We start from the raw sequence: 22,235 nt of genomic DNA on the forward strand, positions 1-22,235 counted from the left end.
AGGTGTGTTACTCACCCTCCGAGTCAGTCTTCTGCTTGGCACTGTCATATTCTGCGCCACACACCTCGATCTCGATCAGGGGGCACACGATGCCACGACCGTGTTTAGGCAGATGACGAGCACCCAACACCTGGAGAGGACAGACAGTTTAAACACCTTCACACGTTTTTATATTCTCATGGGAACCTAAAATTTTCCCTAACCCCAACCCTTAAGTTGAAGATAGCCGTTGTCCTCATGGAGACGTGGGAAATGTCCCATTGAGGGAGAATTTTCCTTGTTTTACAATCCTTGTGGGGACTTCTGAGGATTTCCACGAGGATAGAAGACCACACACCTCTATCTGCAGGGTGACTGACTCCAGGCCCCTCAGTGTGTGTCGGTCAAAGGGGTCAAAGTTGTCGTCTCTCATGATTGGTGGCTGGAGGACGTAGCCACTCCTCCCGTTCAACATGAACAGAGCCTGGTTCATCTGCATGGGCTTGTCTGGAGAGGGGAGAAGTTCAGTCAGTCATATTCAAAAAGGTAATGTAAGGAAAACCAGCCACTGTTAAAAAATGTTTTTTTTAATTGAACAATTCCCTCTCCTACCCCAGTGTATCAATCCCCCTTCTCACTCAGTAACAACTCATCCCTCCCTCCCTCTGTACCTGCAGTCTGGAAGTTCAGCGCGACCAGCTGGGATCCACAGAGCCACATGGGCAGAGGGTCGTAGTTGGAGGAGTCCAGCCTCTGTCCACGGGGGTAGATACGGGACAGCTGCAGCCGGTTGTACTGCAGGAACCTCTTCCCCTTGATCCGGTTCACATACTTCTCTGCCTTGGTCTCCGGGAATGACGACATGTCCCGGAAACACGCCCGCTCTGTCCCAATCTCTACAGGAGCAGGGGGGAGATGGGAGGGTGAGATATCCTTGTGTGTGTGTGACAGAGTGTGTTTAACTGTATAGACGCGTCCTTACTGTCCTCGTCGAAGGGTACAGGTCTACAGTAGATGACCAGGTCAGACAGCTCCAGAGCGATCTTCTTCCTTCTCTCCATCATCTTCCCCTCCTCCAGCTGACACACACACGACTCAGTTTGACACTACTCACAGTCATTACTTCAGACAACCACAAGACTCAGTTTGACACTACTCACACAGTCATTACTTCACAGACAACCACACGACTCAGTTTGACACTACTCACACAGTCATTACTTCAGACAACCACACGACTCAGTTTGACACTACTCACAGTCATTACTTCACAGACAACCACAAGACTCAGTTTGACACTACACACAGTCATTACTTCACAGACAACCACACGACTCAGTTTGACACTACTCACAGTCATTACTTCAGACAACCACAAGACTCAGTTTGACACTACTCACAGTCATTACTTCAGACAACCACAAGACTCAGTTTGACACTACTCACAGTCATTACTTCAGACAACCACACGACTCAGTTTGACACTACTCACAGTCATTACTTCACAGACAACCACACGACTCAGTTTGACACTACTCACACAGTCATTACTTCACAGACAACCACAAGAATCAGTTTGACACTGCTCACACAGTCATTACTTCACAGACAACCACAAGACTCAGTTTGACACTACTCACAGTCATTACTTCACAGACAACCACACGACTCAGTTTCTGAGGAAGTATTCCTGCACATGGTATACGCTTCTTCCATTCTTTATTCTTACACATTTACTACAACGTATTCTTTCCATACCTTGGCCTCTGATGTCATGGTGACCTCTCTGATCTTGATGACCCACTCCTTGAGCTCCTCCTGGGTATTGGCAGCAATGTCCAAGACCTGCCCTGCCCTAGGAGAGGCAGCGGGGAGGAGGGAGAACACATGCAGCCTGCTTCCCTTACCATCAGGCCGCACCACTAGGGGGAGAGAGAGAGCGCAAGATGAGAGAGAGGGGGGCGAGAGAGCAGAGCAGAGAGAGAGCTGTGGCAGCCATGAACACGTGCTAGTTAGGCTGTTTGGTGCTCATTCCTAACAAACAGAGTGGTGCATGGCACAGCATGTGCCTGTAGTAATGGAAGGACCGTGTATTGAACCTTTATAGTATCAATACAGATGTGTGTGTGAGTGAGTGTGAGTGTGAGTGTGAGAGTGAGAGATGAAACAGTGATAACCCCACAGAGAGAGAGAGAGAGAGAGAGAGAGATGGAACAGTGATAACCCCACAGAGAGAGAGAGAGAGAGAGAGAGATGGAACAGTGATAACCCCACAGAGAGAGAGAGATGGAACAGTGATAACCCCACAGAGAGATGGAACAGTGATAACCCCACAGAGAGAGATGGAACAGTGATAACCCCACAGAGAGAGAGAGAGATGGAACAGTGATAACCCCACAGAGAGAGAGAGAGATGGAACAGTGATAACCCCAGAGAGAGAGAGAGAGATGGAACAGTGATAACCCCACAGAGAGAGAGAGAGAGAGAGAGATGGAACAGTGATAACCCCACAGAGAGAGAGAGAGAGAGAGAGATGGAACAGTGATAACCCCACAGAGAGAGAGAGAGAGAGATGGAACAGTGATAACCCCACAGAGAGAGAGAGAGAGAGAGCGATGGAACAGTGATAACCCCACAGAGAGAGAGAGAGAGAGAGAGATGGAACAGTGATAACCCCACAGAGAGAGAGAGAGAGATGGAACAGTGATAACCCCACAGAGAGAGAGATGGAACAGTGATAACCCCACACAGAGAGAGAGAGAGAGAGATGGAACAGTGATAACCCCACAGAGAGAGAGATGGAACAGTGATAACCCCACAGAGAGAGAGAGAGATGGAACAGTGATAACCCCACAGAGAGAGAGAGGGAGAGAGAGAGAGATGGAACAGTGATAACCCCACAGAGAGAGAGAGGGAGAGAGAGAGAGAGATGGAACAGTGACAATCCCACAGAGAGAGAGAGAGAGATGGAACAGTGATAACCCCACAGAGAGAGAGAGAGAGATGGAACAGTGATAACCCCACAGAGAGAGAGAGAGAGATGGAACAGTGATAACCCCACAGAGAGAGAGAGAGAGATGGAACAGTGATAACCCCACAGAGAGAGAGAGAGATGGAACAGTGATAACCCCACAGAGAGAGAGAGATGGAACAGTGATAACCCCACAGAGAGAGAGAGAGAGATGGAACAGTGATAACCCCACAGAGAGAGAGAGAGAGAGATGGAACAGTGATAACCCCACAGAGAGAGAGAGAGAGAGAGATGGAACAGTGATAACCCCACAGAGAGAGAGAGAGAGAGAGAGATGGAACAGTGATAACCCCACAGAGAGAGAGAGAGAGAGATGGAACAGTGATAACCCCACAGAGAGAGAGAGAGAGATGGAACAGTGATAACCCCACAGAGAGAGAGAGAGATGGAACAGTGATAACCCCACAGAGAGAGAGAGAGAGAGAGAGAGAGATGGAACAGTGATAACCCCACAGAGAGAGAGAGAGAGATGGAACAGTGATAACCCCACAGAGAGAGAGAGAGAGATGGAACAGTGATAACCCCACAGAGAGAGAGAGAGAGAGATGGAACAGTGATAACCCCACAGAGAGAGAGAGAGAGAGATGGAACAGTGATAACCCCACAGAGAGAGAGAGAGAGAGATGGAACAGTGATAACCCCACAGAGAGAGAGAGAGATGGAACAGTGATAACCCCACAGAGAGAGAGAGAGATGGAACAGTGATAACCCCACAGAGAGAGAGAGAGAGATGGAACAGTGATAACCCCACAGAGAGAGAGAGAGAGAGATGGAACAGTGATAACCCCACAGAGAGAGAGAGAGAGATGGAACAGGGATAACCCCACAGAGAGAGAGAGAGAGAGATGAAACAGTGATAACCCCACAGAGAGAGAGAGAGAGATGGAACAGTGATAACCCCACAGAGAGAGAGAGAGAGAGATGGAACAGTGATAACCCCACAGAGAGAGAGAGAGAGATGGAACAGTGATAACCCCACAGAGAGAGAGAGAGAGATGGAACAGGGATAACCCCACAGAGAGAGAGAGAGAGATGGAACAGTGATAACCCCACAGAGAGAGAGAGAGAGATGGAACAGTGATAACCCCACAGAGAGAGAGAGAGAGAGAGAGAGAGAGAGAGAGATGGAACAGTGACAACCCCACAGAGAGAGAGAGAGAGAGAGATGGAACAGTGATAACCCCACAGAGAGAGAGAGAGAGAGAGAGAGATGGAACAGTGATAACCCCACAGAGAGAGAGAGAGAGAGAGAGATGGAACAGTGATAACCCCACAGAGAGAGAGAGAGAGAGAGATGGAACAGTGATAACCCCACAGAGAGAGAGAGAGAGATGGAACAGTGATAACCCCACAGAGAGAGAGAGAGAGAGAGATGGAACAGTGATAACCCCACAGAGAGAGAGAGAGAGAGATGGAACAGTGATAACCCCACAGAGAGAGAGAGAGAGAGATGGAACAGTGATAACCCCACAGAGAGAGAGAGAGAGATGGAACAGTGATAACCACAGAGAGAGAGAGAGAGAGATGGAACAGTGATAACCCCACAGAGAGAGAGAGAGAGAGAGAGAGAGAGAGAGAGAGAGAGAGATGGAACAGTGATAACCACAGAGAGAGAGAGAGAGATATGGAACAGTGATAACCCCAGAGAGAGAGAGAGAGAGAGAGAGAGATATGGAACAGTGATAACCCCAGAGAGAGAGAGAGAGAGAGAGAGATGGAACAGTGATAACCCCACAGAGAGAGAGAGAGATGGAACAGTGATAACCCCACAGAGAGAGAGAGATGGAACAGTGATAACCCCACAGAGAGAGAGAGATGGAACAGTGATAACCCCACAGAGAGAGAGAGATGGAACAGTGATAACCCCACAGAGAGAGAGAGATGGAACAGTGATAACCCCACAGAGAGAGAGAGAGAGAGAGAGAGATGGAACAGTGATAACCCCACAGAGAGAGAGAGAGAGAGAGATGGAACAGTGATAACCCCACAGAGAGAGAGAGATGGAACAGTGATAACCCCACAGAGAGAGAGAGATGGAACAGTGATAACCCCACAGAGAGAGAGAGATGGAACAGTGATAACCCCACAGAGAGAGAGAGATGGAACAGTGATAACCCCACAGAGAGAGAGATGGAACAGTGATAACCCCACAGAGAGAGAGATGGAACAGTGATAACCCCACAGAGAGAGAGATGGAACAGTGATAACCCCACAGAGAGAGAGATGGAACAGTGATAACCCCACAGAGAGAGAGATGGAACAGTGATAACCCCACAGAGAGAGAGATGGAACAGTGATAACCCCACAGAGAGAGAGAGATGGAACAGTGATAACCCCACAGAGAGAGAGAGAGAGAGAGAGAGAGAGAGATGGAACAGTGATAACCCCACAGAGAGAGAGAGAGAGAGATGGAACAGTGATAACCCCACAGAGAGAGAGAGAGAGAGAGAGATGGAACAGTGATAACCCCACAGAGAGAGAGAGAGAGAGAGAGAGAGATGGAACAGTGATAACCCCACAGAGAGAGAGATGGAACAGTGATAACCCCACAGGGAGAGAGAGAGAGAGAGAGATGGAACAGTGATAACCCCACAGAGAGAGAGAGAGAGAGAGAGAGAGAGAGAGAGAGAGAGATGGAACAGTGATAACCCCACAGAGAGAGAGAGAGAGAGAGAGAGAGAGAGGGAAGAGAGAGAGAGAGATGGAACAGTGATAACCCCACAGAGAGAGATAGAGAGAGAGAGAGAGAGATGGAACAGTGATAACCCCACAGAGAGAGATAGAGAGAGAGAGAGAGAGATGGAACAGTGATAACCCCAGAGAGAGAGAGATGGAACAGTGATAACCCCAGAGAGAGAGAGAGAGAGAGAGATGGAACAGTGATAACCCCAGAGAGAGATGGAACAGTGATAACCAAAGAGAGAGAGAGAGATGGAACAGTGATAACCCCAGAGACAGAGAGAGAGAGATGGAACAGTGATAACCCCACAGAGAGAGAGAGAGAGAGAGATGGAACAGTGATAACCCCACAGAGAGAGAGAGAGAGATGGAACAGTGATAACCCCACAGAGAGAGAGAGAGAGAGAGAGAGAGAGAGAGAGAGAGATGGAACAGTGATAACCACAGAGAGAGAGAGAGAGAGAGAGAGAGAGAGAGAGATATGGAACAGTGATAACCCCAGAGAGAGAGAGAGAGAGAGAGAGAGAGAGGGAACAGTGATAACCCCACAGAGAGAGAGAGAGAGAGGTGGAACAGTGATAACCCCACAGAGAGAGAGAGAGAGGTGGAACAGTGATAACCCCACAGAGAGAGAGAGAGAGATGGAACAGTGATAACCACAGAGAGAGAGAGAGATGGAAGTGATAACCCCACAGAGAGAGAGAGAGAGAGAGAGATGGAACAGTGATAACCCCAGAGAGAGAGAGAGAGAGAGATGGAACAGTGATAACCCCACAGAGAGAGAGAGAGAGAGAGAGAGATGGAACAGTGATAACCCCACAGAGAGAGAGAGAGAGAGAGAGAGATGGAACAGTGATAACCACAGAGAGAGAGAGAGAGAGAGAGAGAGAGAGATGGAACAGTGATAACCCCAGAGAGAGAGAGAGAGAGAGAGAGAGATGGAACAGTGATAACCCCACAGAGAGAGAGAGAGAGAGAGATGGAACAGTGATAACCACAGAGAGAGAGAGAGAGAGAGAGAGAGAGAGATGGAACAGTGATAACCCCAGAGAGAGAGAGAGAGAGAGAGAAGAGAGATGGAACAGTGATAACCACAGAGAGAGAGAGAGATAACCACAGAGAGAGAGAGATAACCACAGAGAGAGAGAGAGAGAGAGAGAGAGAGATGGAACAGTGATAACCCCAGAGAGAGAGAGAGAGAGAGAGAGAGATGGAACAGTGATAACCCCACAGAGAGAGAGAGAGAGAGAGAGAGATGGAACAGTGATAACCCCACAGAGAGAGAGAGAGAGATGGAACAGTGATAACCCCACAGAGAGAGAGAGAGAGAGATGGAACAGTGATAACCCCACAGAGAGAGAGAGAGAGATGGAACAGTGATAACCCCACAGAGAGAGAGAGAGAGATGGAACAGTGATAACCCCACAGAGAGAGAGATGGAACAGTGATAACCCCACAGAGAGAGAGATGGAACAGTGATAACCCCACAGAGAGAGAGAGAGAGATGGAACAGTGATAACCCCACAGAGAGAGAGAGAGAGAGAGAGAGAGAGAGAGAGAGAGAGATGGAACAGTGATAACCACAGAGAGAGAGAGAGAGAGAGAGAGGGAACAGTGATAACCCCACAGAGAGAGAGAGAGAGAGGTGGAACAGTGATAACCCACAGAGAGAGAGAGAGAGGTGGAACAGTGATAACCCCACAGAGAGAGAGAGAGAGATGGAACAGTGATAACCACAGAGAGAGAGAGAGATGGAACAGTGATAACCCACAGAGAGAGAGAGAGAGAGAGAGATGGAACAGTGATAACCCCAAGAGAGAGAGAGAGAGAGAGATGGAACAGTGATAACCCCACAGAGAGAGAGAGAGAGAGAGAGAGAGAGATGGAACAGTGATAACCCCACAGAGAGAGAGAGAGAGAGAGAGAGATGGAACAGTGATAACCACAGAGAGAGAGAGAGAGAGAGATGGAACAGTGATAACCACAGAGAGAGAGAGAGAGAGAGATGGAACAGTGATAACCACAGAGAGAGAGAGAGAGAGAGAGAGAGAGAGATGGAACAGAGATAACCACAGAGAGAGAGAGAGAGAGAGAGGAGATGGAACAGTGATAACCCACAGAGAGAGAGAGAGAGAGAGAGAGATGGACAGTGAACAGTGATAACCCACAGAGAGAGAGAGAGAGAGATGGAACAGTGATAACCCACAGAGAGAGAGAGAGAGATGGAACAGTGATAACCCACGACAGAGAGAGAGAGAGAGAGATGGAACAGTGATAACCCCACAGAGAGAGAGAGAGAGATGGAACAGTGATAACCCACAGAGAGAGAGATGGAACAGTGATAACCCCACAGAGAGAGAGATGGAACAGTGATAACCCCACAGAGAGAGAGAGATGGAACAGTGATAACCCCACAGAGGAGAGAGATGGAACAGTGATAACCCCACAGAGAGAGATAGATGGAACAGTGATAACCCACAGAGAGAGAGAGATGGAACAGTGATAACCCCAGAGAGAGAGAGATGGAACAGTGATAACACCACAGAGAGAGAGAGATGGAACAGTGATACCCCCCAGAGAGAGAGAGATGGAACAGTGATAACCCCACAGAGAGAGAGAGATGGAACAGTGATAACCCCACAGAGAGAGAGAGATGGAACAGTGATAACCCCACAGAGAGAGAGAGATGGAACACGTGCTAACCCCACAGAGAGAGAGTAGATGGAACAGTGATTAACCCCCACAGAGAGAGAGAGAGAGAGAGATGGTAACAGTGATGAACCCCACAGAGAGAGGAGAGAGGAGAGAGAGAACACGTGATAACCCCACAGTAGAGAGAGAGAGATGGAACAGTGATAACCCCACAGAGAGAGAGAGAGATGGAAGCAGTGAGAACCCTACAGAGAGAGAGATATGGAACAGTGATAACCCCACAGAGAGAGAGAGATGGAAAAAGTGATAACCCCACAGAGGAGAGAGAGATGGAACAGTGATAACCACACAGAGAAGAGAGAGATGGAACAGTGATAACCCCACAGAGAGAGAGAGAGATGGCAACAGTGATCACTCCACAGGAGAGGAGAGAGGATGGAACAGTGATAACCCCACAGAGAGAGAGAGAGTGAACAGTGATAACCCCACAGAGAGATAGAGAGAGAGATGGAACAGTGATAACCCCACAGAGAAGAGAGAGGAGGATGGAACAGTGATAACCCCCACAGAGACGAGAGAGATGAACAGTGAAACCCCCACAGAGAGAGAGAGATGGAAACAGTGATAACCCAACAGAGATAGAGAGAGATGGAAACAGTGATAACCCCACAGAGAAGAGAGAGAATGGCAACAGTGATAACCCCACAGAGAGGAGAGAGATGGGAACAGTGATAACCCCACGAGATGAGAGAGAGATGGAACAGTGATAACACCCCCATAGAGAGAGAGAGATGGAACCAGTGATAACCCCACAGAGAGAGAGAGAGATGGAAGACAGTGATAAACCCCACATAGAGAGAGAGAGGATGGAACAGTGATAACCCCACAGAGAGAGAGAGATGGAACAGTGATAACCCCACAGAGAGAGAGAGAGAGAGAGATGGAACAGTGATAACCCCACAGAGAGAGAGAGATGGAACAGTGATAACCCCACAGAGAGAGAGAGATGGAACAGTGATAACCCCACAGAGAGAGAGAGAGAGAGAGATGGAACAGTGATAACCCCACAGAGAGAGAGAGATGGAACATGATAACCCCACAGAGAGAGAGAGATGGAACAGTGATAACCCCAGAGAGAGAGAGAGATGGAACAGTGATAACCCCACAGAGAGAGAGAGATGGAACAGTGATAACCCCACAGAGAGAGAGAGATGGAAAGTGATAACCCCACAGAGAGAGAGATGGAACAGTGATAACCCCACAGAGAGAGAGAGATGGAACAGTGATAACCCCACAAGAGAGAGAGAGATGGACGTGATAACCCCACAGAGAGAGAGAGATGGAACAGTGATAACCCCACAGAGAGAGAGATATGGAACAGTGATAACCCCACAGAGAGAGAGAGATGGAACAGTGATAACCCCACAGAGAGAGAGAGATGGAACAGTGATAACCCCACAGAGAGAGAGAGATGGAACAGTGATAACCCACAGAGAGAGAGATGGAACAGTGATAACCCCACAGAGAGAGAGAGAGAGTGAACAGTGATAACCCCACAGAGAGATAGAGAGATGGAACAGTGATAACCCCACAGAGAGAGAGAGAGATGGAACAGTGAAACCCACAGAGAGAGAGAGAGATGGAACAGTGATAACCCCACAGAGAGAGAGAGAGATGGAACAGTGATAACCCCACAGAGAGAGAGAGAGATGGAACAGTGATAACCCCACAGAGAGAGAGAGATGGAACAGTGATAACCCCACAGAGAGAGAGAGAGAGATGGAACAGTGATAACCCCACAGAGGAGGAGATGGAACAGTGATAACACAGGAGAGAGAGAGAGAGAGAGAGAGATGGAACAGTGATAACCACAGAGAGAGAGAGAGAGAGAGAGAGAGAGATGGAACAGTGATAACCCACAGAGAGAGAGATAGAACAGTGATAACCCCACAGAGAGAGAGAGAGAGATGGAACAGTGATAACCCCACAGAGAGAGAGAGAGAGATGGAACAGTGATAACCCCAGAGAGAGAGAGAGAGAGAGATGGAACAGTGATAACCCCAGAGAGAGAGAGAGAGAGAGATGGAACAGTGATAACCCCACAGAGAGAGAGAGAGAGAGATGGAACAGTGATAACCCCACAGAGAGAGAGAGAGAGAGAGAGATGGAACAGTGATAACCCCACAGAGAGAGAGAGAGAGAAGAGATTGGAACAGTGATAACCCACAAGAGAGAGAGAGAGGAGAGATGGAACAGTGATAACCCCACAGAGAGAGAGAGAGAGAGGAGATGGAACAGTGATAACCCCACAGAGAGGAGAGAGAGGAGAGAGAGAGAGAGAGAGATAGGGAGGGAAAGAGAGAGAGAGAGAGAGAGAGAGAGGTGGAACAGTGATAACCACAGAGAGAGAGAGAGAGAGAGAGAGAGATATGGAACAGTGATAACCCCAGAGAGAGAGAGAGAGAGAGAGAGAGAGAGAGGGAACAGTGATAACCCCACAGAGAGAGAGAGAAGAGATGGAACAGTGATAACCCCACAGAGAGAGAGAGAGAGGTGGAACAGTGATAACCCCAACAGAGAGAGAGAGAGATGGAAACAGTGATAACCCCAGAGAGAGAGAGAGATGGAACAGTGATAACCCCACAGAGAGAGAGAGATGGAACAGTGATAACCCCACAGAGAGAGAGAGAGATGGAACAGTGATAACCCCAGAGAGAGAGAGAGAGAGATGGAACAGTGATAACCCCACAGAGAGAGAGAGAGAGAGAGAGATGGAACAGTGATACCACAGAGAGAGAGAGAGAGAGAGAGAGAGAGAGAGAGAGAGAGAGAGAGAGAGAGAGAGAGAGAGAAGAGAGAGATGGAACAGTGATAACCCCACAGAGAGAGAGAGAGATGGAACAGTGATAACCCACAGAGAGAGAGAGAGATGGAACAGTGATAACCCCACAGAGAGAGAGAGAGATGGAACAGTGAAACCCCACAGAGAGAGAGAGAGATGGAACAGTGATAACCCCACAGAGAGAGAGAGAGATGGAACAGTGATAACCCCACAGAGAGAGAGAGATGGAACAGTGATAACCCCCAACAGAGAGAGAGAGATGGAACATGATAACCCCACAGAGAGAGAGAGATGGAACAGTGATAACCCCACAGAGAGAGAGAGATGGAACAGTGATAACCCCCACAGAGAGAGAGAGATGGAACAGTGATAACCCCACACGAGAGAGAGAGATGGAACAGTGATAACCCCACAGGAGAGAGAGAGAGAGAGATGGAACAGTGATAACCCCACAGATGAGAGAGAGAGAGAGGATGGAACAGTGATAACCCCACAGAGAGAGAGAGAGAGAGAGAGAGAGAGAGATGGAACAGTGATAACCCCACAGAGAGAGAGAGAGCAGAGACGAGAGAGAGAGATGGAACAGTGATAACCCCCACAGAGAGAGAGAGAGATGGAACAGTGATACACCCCACAGAGAGAGAGAGAGATGGAACAGTGATAACCCCACAGAGAGAGAGAGAGATGGAACAGTGATAACCCCACAGAGAGAGAGAGAGATGGAACAGTGATAACCCACAGAGAGAGAGAGAGATGGAACAGTGATAACCCCACAGAGAGAGAGGAGATGGAACAGTGATAACCCACAGAGAGAGAGAGAGATGGAACAGTGATAACCCCACAGAGAGAGAGAGAGATGGAACAGTGATAACCCCACAGAGAGAGAGAGAGATGGAACAGTGATAACCCCACAGAGAGAGAGAGAGATGGAACAGTGATAACCCCACAGAGAGAGAGAGAGATGGAACAGTGATAACCCCACAGAGAGAGAGAGAGATGGAACAGTGATAACCCCACAGAGAGAGAGAGAGATGGAACAGTGATAACCCCACAGAGAGAGAGAGAGATGGAACAGTGATAACCCCACAGAGAGAGAGAGAGATGGAACAGTGATAACCCCACAGAGAGAGAGAGAGATGGAACAGTGATAACCCCACAGAGAGAGAGAGAGATGGAACAGTGATAACCCCACAGAGAGAGAGAGAGATGGAACAGTGATAACCCCACAGAGAGAGAGAGAGATGGAACAGTGATAACCCCACAGAGAGAGAGAGATGGAACAGTGATAACCCCACAGAGAGAGAGAGATGGAACAGTGATAACCCCACAGAGAGAGAGAGATGGAACAGTGATAACCCCACAGAGAGAGAGAGATGGAACAGTGATAACCCCACAGAGAGAGAGAGATGGAACAGTGATAACCCCACAGAGAGAGAGAGATGGAACAGTGATAACCCCACAGAGAGAGAGAGATGGAACAGTGATAACCCCACAGAGAGAGAGAGAGAGAGAGAGATGGAACAGTGATAACCCCACAGAGAGAGAGAGAGAGAGAGAGAGAGAGAGAGATGGAACAGTGATAACCCCACAGAGAGAGAGAGAGAGCGAGAGAGAGAGAGATGGAACAGTGATAACCCCACAGAGAGAGAGAGATGGAACAGTGATAACCCCACAGAGAGAGAGAGAGAGAGAGAGAGATGGAACAGTGATAACCCCACAGAGAGAGAGAGAGAGAGAGAGAGAGAGAGAGAGAGAGAGAGAGATGGAACAGTGATAACCCCACAGAGAGAGAGAGAGAGAGAGAGAGAGAGAGAGAGAGAGAGAGAGAGATGGAACAGTGATAACCCCACAGAGAGAGAGAGAGAGAGAGAGAGAGAGAGATGGAACAGTGATAACCCCACAGAGAGAGAGAGAGAGAGAGAGAGAGATGGAACAGTGATAACCCCACAGAGAGAGAGAGAGAGAGATGGAACAGTGATAACCCCACAGAGAGAGATAGAGAGAGAGAGAGATGGAACAGTGATAACCCCACAGAGAGAGATAGAGAGAGAGAGAGATGGAACAGTGATAACCCCACAGAGAGAGAGAGAGAGATGGAACAGTGATAACCCCACAGAGAGAGAGCGAGAGATGGAACAGTGATAACCCCAGAGAGAGAGAGAGAGAGAGAGAGAGAGATGGAACAGTGATAACCCCACAGAGAGAGAGAGAGAGAGAGAGAGATGGAACAGTGATAACCCCAGAGAGAGAGAGAGAGAGAGAGAGAGAGAGAGATGGAACAGTGATAACCCCACAGAGAGAGAGAGAGAGATGGAACAGTGATAACCCCACAGAGAGAGAGAGAGAGAGATGGAACAGTGATAACCCCACAGAGAGAGAGAGAGAGAGATGGAACAGTGATAACCCCACAGAGAGAGAGAGAGAGAGATGGAACAGTGATAACCCCACAGAGAGAGAGAGAGATGGAACAGTGATAACCCCACAGAGAGAGAGAGAGAGATGGAACAGTGATAACCCCACAGAGAGAGAGAGAGAGAGAGAGATGGAACAGTGATAACCCCACAGAGAGAGAGAGAGAGAGAGAGAGAGAGATGGAACAGTGATAACCCCACAGAGAGAGAGAGAGAGAGAGAGAGAGAGAGATGGAACAGTGATAACCCCACAGAGAGAGAGAGAGAGAGAGAGAGAGATGGAACAGTGATAACCCCACAGAGAGAGAGAGAGAGAGAGAGAGAGATGGAACAGTGATAACCCCACAGAGAGAGAGAGAGAGAGAGAGAGAGAGATGGAACAGTGATAACCCCACAGAGAGAGAGAGAGAGAGAGAGAGAGAGAGATGGAACAGTGATAACCCCACAGAGAGAGAGAGAGAGAGAGAGAGAGATGGAACAGTGATAACCCCACAGAGAGAGAGAGAGAGAGAGAGATGGAACAGTGATAACCCCACAGAGAGAGAGAGAGAGAGAGAGATGGAACAGTGATAACCCCACAGAGAGAGAGAGAGAGAGAGAGAGAGATGGAACAGTGATAACCCCACAGAGAGAGAGAGAGAGAGAGAGAGAGAGAGATGGAACAGTGATAACCCCACAGAGAGAGAGAGAGAGAGAGAGAGAGAGATGGAACAGTGATAACCCCACAGAGAGAGAGAGAGAGAGAGATGGAACAGTGATAACCCCACAGAGAGAGAGAGAGAGAGATGGAACAGTGATAACCCCACAGAGAGAGAGAGAGAGATGGAACAGTGATAACCCCACAGAGAGAGAGAGAGAGAGATGGAACAGTGATAACCCCACAGAGAGAGAGAGAGAGAGAGAGAGAGAGATGGAACAGTGATAACCCCACAGAGAGAGAGAGAGAGAGAGAGAGATGGAACAGTGATAACCCCACAGAGAGAGAGAGAGAGAGAGAGAGAGATGGAACAGTGATAACCCCACAGAGAGAGAGAGAGAGAGAGAGAGAGAGATGGAACAGTGATAACCCCACAGAGAGAGAGAGAGAGAGAGAGAGAGAGATGGAACAGTGATAACCCCACAGAGAGAGAGAGAGAGAGAGATGGAACAGTGATAACCCCACAGAGAGAGAGAGAGAGAGATGGAACAGTGATAACCCCACAGAGAGAGAGAGAGAGATGGAACAGTGATAACCCCACAGAGAGAGAGAGAGAGAGATGGAACAGTGATAACCCCACAGAGAGAGAGAGAGAGAGAGAGAGAGAGATGGAACAGTGATAACCCCACAGAGAGAGAGAGAGAGAGAGAGAGATGGAACAGTGATAACCCCACAGAGAGAGAGAGAGAGAGATGGAACAGTGATAACCCCACAGAGAGAGAGAGAGAGAGATGGAACAGTGATAACCCCACAGAGAGAGAAAGAGAGAGAGAGAGATGGAACAGTGATAACCCCACAGAGAGAGAGAGAGAGAGAGAGAGAGAGAGAGATGGAACAGTGATAACCCCACAGAGAGAGAGAGAGATGGAACAGTGATAACCCCACAGAGAGAGAGAGAGAGAGAGAGAGAGAGAGAGATGGAACAGTGATAACCCCACAGAGAGAGAGAGAGATGGAACAGTGATAACCCCACAGAGAGAGAGAGAGAGAGAGAGAGAGAGATGGAACAGTGATAACCCCACAGAGAGAGAGAGAGAGAGAGAGAGAGAGAGAGAGATGGAACAGTGATAACCCCACAGAGAGAGAGAGAGAGAGAGAGAGAGAGAGAGAGAGAGAGAGAGAGAGAGAGATGGAACAGTGATAACCCCACAGAGAGAGAGAGAGAGAGAGAGAGAGAGAGAGAGATGGAACAGTGATAACCCCACAGAGAGAGAGAGATGGAACAGTGATAACCCCACAGAGAGAGAGAGATGGAACAGTGATAACCCCACAGAGAGAGAGAGATGGAACAGTGATAACCCCACAGAGAGAGAGAGATGGAACAGTGATAACCCCACAGAGAGAGAGAGATGGAACAGTGATAACCCCACAGAGAGAGAGAGATGGAACAGTGATAACCCCACAGAGAGAGAGAGATGGAACAGTGATAACCCCACAGAGAGAGAGAGATGGAACAGTGATAACCCCACAGAGAGAGAGAGATGGAACAGTGATAACCCCACAGAGAGAGAGAGATGGAACAGTGATAACCCCACAGAGAGAGAGAGATGGAACAGTGATAACCCCACAGAGAGAGAGAGATGGAACAGTGATAACCCCACACAGAGAGAGAGATGGAACAGTGATAACCCCACAGAGAGAGAGAGATGGAACAGTGATAACCCCACAGAGAGAGAGAGATGGAACAGTGATAACCCCACAGAGAGAGAGAGATGGAACAGTGATAACCCCACAGAGAGAGAGAGATGGAACAGTGATAACCCCACAGAGAGAGAGAGATGGAACAGTGATAACCCCACAGAGAGAGAGAGATGGAACAGTGATAACCCCACAGAGAGAGAGAGATGGAACAGTGATAACCCCACAGAGAGAGAGTGGGTGGTGAGAGACAAAGAAGAGATTGAGAGGGAGATACAAGTATCTAGAGGTCGTCCCGAGGCAAGGTGACCATGCTATCTGCAGGAGGATAGAAACAGGAAGGGGAGGAGTTACTCACCAATCTGACAGGAAGACACATCTACACTTCCTCTCAGCAGGTCTCCCAGAGGACTGTTCTCTGTCAGCTGCTGTAGGAGAGGAGGGAGGGGGAGAGGGGAGACGTGAATGCTAATCGAAAAACCCAACAGCAGCGTTTTACATGTTGTTGCTATAAACGATGCTAGAAAATGACAGTCCCTCTCATAGCATAGACTAGTGGCTGTAAAATGTGGATTATTAGCAGGTGGGATTAGCAGATGCATATCCCAGTATGTGTCTACAGGGTAGAGGGCCTTACTGATCTGTCTGGCTCCACAGCTGAAGGACTGATCTCCTCTACATAGTTAGCAGGAAACCACAGCTGCTTCTTCCCACCACAGTCCCCCTTCCACCTGAGTGAGAGAGTTAAAACACACACACGGAATGGGGTTTACTTTAGAAGGATGTTCTATAACCAACCCCAGATAACTCATGTAGCTCTGTGATGATTTGATAGATTTGGATGGTGAACCTGACTTCCTGTGTGTGATGTCACTCACCAGCCTCCTTCCTGTTTGTCCACGTTTTGGATGATGGCATTCTTACTGAAGGACAATTCATCATCCCTCTGGGCCTTGTACTCATACATGGCTTTCACTGTGCACTGCAGACCGATGTGAAGGGGTTAGGACACACACACAATCCTTGCATTGTTACATTTGCAAAGAGAGGGAAGGAGACAGGATGTAAACACACAGGATATGAGAGATCCGGTGCAGTCTTACCTTGAAGGTGGGCATCTGATTGGCTTCTACGTAGAACCCAGGGTTCCGCCCCTCATACAGAGACCCGTAATCTGGCTCCTGACAAATACATGACAGTTCAAAGGATATCCAACTCACTTACATTGACTACAGCAACAATCATGAGCACAAGTGTGTGTGGTCCACTCACAGCGGTGCCTATCTTCTCCAGCGTCTCCTCATTGATAGGGTAGCGGAGCTTCATCTTGCGGTACAACGGGTGTTTCTCGTAGTAACTGATGAGATCCACCAGGCTGTCGAACTCTGACGTCCCCAACACCACCGTCTGGCCCTCCTGCTGCACCCTGCAGTGCTTGATCTTCCCCTCTGCCCTGAGGGGACGACAACACAGGGTTAAACACACACGTACGTGTCCTGCTGCATGCATTAATCATCAGGTGCTTCACAGCAATCTGAACCAAAACCCCCGTAAACAAAAGAGGACGCCAAGACGACAGTGGCAAGAACCCATGGTCATGGAAGATGCTTTTCATTGTAATTAGACCTATAACTGGCCTGTCCATTTTCAAAACAATCCAGTCAGTAATAACAGAGCAGACGCTATAACACATGTCTCGGGAGGCCAGGTGGATGGCTGCGTGAGCTATACTAGTGATCTAACACAGTATAGTTTAGAGAATCATCGTACCGTCTAAACCGCTGTCAAATATATTTTCCAGAACCAAAAATGTTGTTACAGCTGTTTGAAGCTGGTGTACAAAACCGAAAGTGAAGAGACACAAACTAAACTTAACGGGAAGCATAGAAAGTGCATCTAGAACAGATCTACCGCATCTTAGACTTGCATTCAAGGTTAATAATAGAGCTATAACTCACATTTCTATGTGAATTTGGTAGGGTCGCCCATAAAGTTACATAATGCCATTAAGTTACCAATGACATGTTTTTATTTAGAGCCCTTGCCGTCCCATATTACGATATTGTGGCTTAGGTTGCCAACTGTAGGATAAAGAGAACAATGGTCTTTCTCATGAAAATCTTTAATAGGTAGAAGGCATAGAAGTTTGCACCAGGTCACCGTTCTCTGAGCTAGCTCAGTACTCTGAACGTCTTGCTTTCAAAACAAGTTCTAGCAAGCTGGTGAGGCGGTAATGTATGTCAACTTTCCTAATATCAAGTAACTAATACCGGAATGCTGCATTTTACCCATCAGTAACAACCAGAACAAACAATTCTGTCTTTTTCTTTAGTCGTTTGTTTCTATACATTTGGGACTCACCTGAAGGAAATGGCAAAGGAGCTTAGCTCTGCCCTTTTTCTAACAAGGAACGCCCCGTCACGTGGAACCCTCATCAGCATGTTCTCAGCGTGGCTCCGAGACAGGTTGGCATGGTACCACCTAGAACATACACTCATACTTACATCTTTCCTACCCTCCTTCTCCTTTCATAAAGTCATCACTGACACACATGAGATTGAAATGAATGACTATCTGAAGCCTTGAAAGCTGGACGTACTCTTTGCTTTCGTGGGCGTTGGTCTGGGGCACAGGCTCAGTCAGCTTCATCTCAAACTCGTTACAGCGCAGCGCTACCTGCTGGTAGTGGATGATGAGGGCGAATAGCGTGTCAAACACCAGGTTGTCTGTCAAGTAGAACTTGGGGCTGCCCGCCTCCTGGCGAGAGTGGATGCGACAGTGCTGCACCCGGCCTGAACGCCTGTGTGGACAGTGAAAGAGAGAGACCAGGTATTGATTTGAAATGATCCCAGTTACTCAGCCCTGTCCCATGCATTAGCAGAGAGACCAGCAGCCTAGCCTACACCGTGACTGGCTACTACACAAAAACAATAGGACAACCATTTGGATTGATTGACTGTTCAGGTCCAAGGTTTAGCAGTGTAGCAAACCTATGGGCACCGTAGATTCGGGGCTAGCCGAACATACAGCACAAGTATTATCTGAACTATGTGATGCAAGCAATGAGGTGGGTGAGGAGACAGAGGGTCAGGAGAAGGGGGGTTAGGTAAGTGTGCTAGGAACAGGGATGAGGAGTGGGGTGAGGCAGGTTCAGAGTGAGCTAGGAACAAGGGTGAGGAGAAGGGAGTTAGTAGAGGGGGGTACAGTAGGGGAGATTTACCAGAAGGACAAGGTGTAGTCTCCTACGAACGTCTCACTCTCCCGGACCAGGAAGGACCCGTCGGGAGCGCCCGTCTCAAGACAGTACTCGGACAGCAGCCGCTCAGCTATCTGTCTCCCGTCGCGACCAGCACCAAGCTTCCCATGGAACCACTTCTCTGCTATATGTTGGTCCATACCGTTAGAGACCTAGACAGACAGCTAGACTTTAATGTTGGAACTCCTATGGCAGCGTTTCCCCAAACTTGGTCCTGGGGACCCCGAGGGTTTTTTACCCTGACACTACACAGCTGATTCAAATGATCAAAGCTTGATGATTAGTTGAGTCAGTTGTGTAGTACTAGGCCAAAAATCAAAAACGTGCACCCCTTGGAGTCCCGAGGACAGAGTTTGGGAAACCCTGTCCTATGGCATTAAGCACCATAAAGTGGTGTTCTGTCCTGTATGTACCGCTGTGTGTCCGCTGGCTTTATTTGCTGTGGTGCTGCGCCACTGCAAAATCATTGCGTCCACACAATAAAAAAATATGGAACATGAAAAACTCTGTTGAGGAGCATTTTTCCATTTCACATGTACTTTATCTACAAACAAAACAACTAATTAATAGAAAAAATAACAACCCCATAGTGGAATAGTGTCTTTATTTACCTAGTCGGCTTGTTGTGTTCTATGCCAGATAAATATTCCTCTCCGTGGCTCATTCATGTTATAAGTGCCATGGGAAGGGAAACATGCATTCAATGCACAACAATTATTGCAATCGCGAAAACAGCAGTTAATGGCTTTTGTTATAAAGAGGGGAATCCCAGCTTTCCATTCCTACTTAATTTATTTCTTAACTCCTAAATATGCACAAACTGCACCATTTTAAACCCATGGTTTTTAGCAGAAGCATGGTTAAGCATGTTATGCTCAGCAATTCACAGTGAGTGCATAGGGGAGTGGGGCTGAATGTAACACCGGTCAATTGTAGGGTGACTTGGGGTACAACGCCTCACTACCTCAATTATTTATTTGAATGACTTAAATTGTGATGAGACAGATAATATTTTTGGTTGAGCAAAAGGAGTGGAACCCAGATAAAGTGTTGGTGGAAAAATTAACAAATAGGCCTAGATTTTATTCAGTGCTTATGCAAGTTTCTTGGGACATAAATGAATCAATATGATAACTAGTTAAGAGAACACATTTGAGATCTGCCCAATGGGGTAAATGCAGATAGGCAACCCCATGCTTCAGCCTATTTATTTGCACCCTTTCCCTCCCACTGCTACACATTTTTTCAGATGAAACACTGATGTACCGCAAGGCCTTACCTCTCTGTGCTCCTCCTCATCCTCGTTGCCTTGGTTGTTAGACGTCTCCTCCGAGTAGTAGATCTTACTGCTGGTCAGGACAAAGAAGTGAGGGTACCACTCCTGCAGAGAGAGGGGGAGATGGTGTTTGAGTTAGAAAAAGGTATTTAAAAAAAGGTAACAGTGGCAAGAGAGCTATGGACCATACAACCAAGGCATATACAGTGAGATACACAAATATTGGGACAGTGACATTGGTTGTTGTTTTGGCTCTGTACTCAGCACTTCGGATTTGAAATTATACAGTGACTATAAGGTTAAAGTCAGCTTTAATTTGAGGGTTTTTTCATCCATATCGTGTGAAACGTTTTGAAATCATAACACTTTTTGTACGTAGTCCCCCCCAATGTTTTGGTTGTGTTTCAGATTATTTTGTGCCCAATATAAATTGATGGTAAATAACGTAGTGTGTCATTTTGGATTCACTGTTATCGTAAATAAGAATATAATATGTTTCTAAACATTGCTACATTAATGTGGAAGCTACCATGATTACAGATAATTCTGAATGAATCATGATGAGTGAGAAAGTTAGAGGCATAAATAACAACCCCCCCCCCCCAATATATGTCTTGGGGGTACGATATTTGAGCGTCTAACTTTTTCACGATTCATTCAGAACTATCTGTAATCATGGTAGCATCCATGATTAACATTGTCCCCCGTGGGAATCGAACCCACAACCCTGGCGTTGCAAGCACCATGCTCTACCAACTGAGCTACACGGAACTACATTAAACATAGAAGAGTTTAGAAATATATTCTATTCTTACTTACAATAAGGGGGGGGGGTTCTACTAAACTATATGGAATTGTTTTAAGGTCATACCAAGGATCATTTAGCTATTGGAGTTCAAGATCCCCTGAAGTATCAAAAAAAAATGAACACATTGAAAACCAGATTCACTACATGGAACAGATAGTTCCCAAAAAATATCAAAAAGGAAGTTTGTGCTGAAGTGTCTCTCCTATATCAAATTCTTTATTTATTTATTTATTTATTTATTTTACATGTATTCAACCACATATTTTTTGGTATTAAACAGTCTCCATATATACACTACTGTTCAAAAGTTTGGGGTCACTTAGAAATTCCCTTGTCATTGAAAGAAAAGCAAATTCTTTGTCCATTAAAATATCAAATTGATCAGAAATACAGTGTAGACATCGTTAATGTTGTAAATGACTATTGTAGCTGGAAACAGCAGATTATTTATGGAATATCTATTTAAGGGCGGCAGGTAGCCTAGTGGTTAGAGCGTTGGGCCAGTAACCGAAAGGTTGCTGGATCGAATCCCCGAGCTGACAAGGTACAAATCTGTCCTTCTGCCCCTGAACAAAGCCAGCTGTGCTAACAACCCACTGTTCCCCGGTAGGCCATCATTGTAAATAAGAATTTATTCTTAACTGACTTGCGCAGTTAAATAAAAGGTTAAAACAGAGGCCCATTAGCAGCAACCACTCCTGTGTTCCAATGTGTTGTGTTAGCTAATCCAAGTTTATCATTTTAAAAAGGCTAGCATTAGAAAACCCTTTTGCAGTTGTTAGCACAGCTGAAAAAGGTTGTCCTGATTAAAGATGCAATTACACTGGCCTTTTTTAGACTAGTTGAGTATCTGGAGCATCAGCATTTGTGGGTTCGATTACAGGCTCAAAATGGCCTGAAACAAAGAACTTTCTTCTGAAACTCGTCAGTCTATTCTTGTTCTGAGAAATTAAGGCTATTTCATAC

The 22,235-nt window shown here is 47.2% G+C and overlaps 1 protein-coding gene across 1 annotated transcript in view; it reads right to left on the minus strand.

The window, feature by feature from the left end:
• The window catches only part of plcg1 (phospholipase C, gamma 1), a 45,765-nt gene that overhangs the window by 4,102 nt on the left and 19,428 nt on the right, over window positions 1–22,235 (minus strand). Inside the window, exons 16-29 of the mRNA XM_039011233.1 lie at window positions 20,465–20,566; window positions 19,150–19,337; window positions 18,529–18,729; window positions 18,291–18,410; window positions 17,202–17,382; window positions 17,033–17,110; window positions 16,808–16,911; window positions 16,567–16,660; window positions 16,288–16,357; window positions 1,738–1,901; window positions 962–1,058; window positions 651–875; window positions 338–486; window positions 16–130 (exon numbers count right to left, since the gene is read on the minus strand). Coding sequence (XP_038867161.1) covers window positions 16–130; window positions 338–486; window positions 651–875; window positions 962–1,058; window positions 1,738–1,901; window positions 16,288–16,357; window positions 16,567–16,660; window positions 16,808–16,911; window positions 17,033–17,110; window positions 17,202–17,382; window positions 18,291–18,410; window positions 18,529–18,729; window positions 19,150–19,337; window positions 20,465–20,566 — 1,888 coding nt within the window. The remainder of the gene's footprint in view (window positions 1–15; window positions 131–337; window positions 487–650; window positions 876–961; window positions 1,059–1,737; window positions 1,902–16,287; window positions 16,358–16,566; window positions 16,661–16,807; window positions 16,912–17,032; window positions 17,111–17,201; window positions 17,383–18,290; window positions 18,411–18,528; window positions 18,730–19,149; window positions 19,338–20,464; window positions 20,567–22,235) is intronic.

Source organism: Salvelinus namaycush, chromosome 16, assembly GCF_016432855.1.
Source record: "Salvelinus namaycush isolate Seneca chromosome 16, SaNama_1.0, whole genome shotgun sequence".
NCBI lineage: Eukaryota > Metazoa > Chordata > Actinopteri > Salmoniformes > Salmonidae > Salvelinus > Salvelinus namaycush.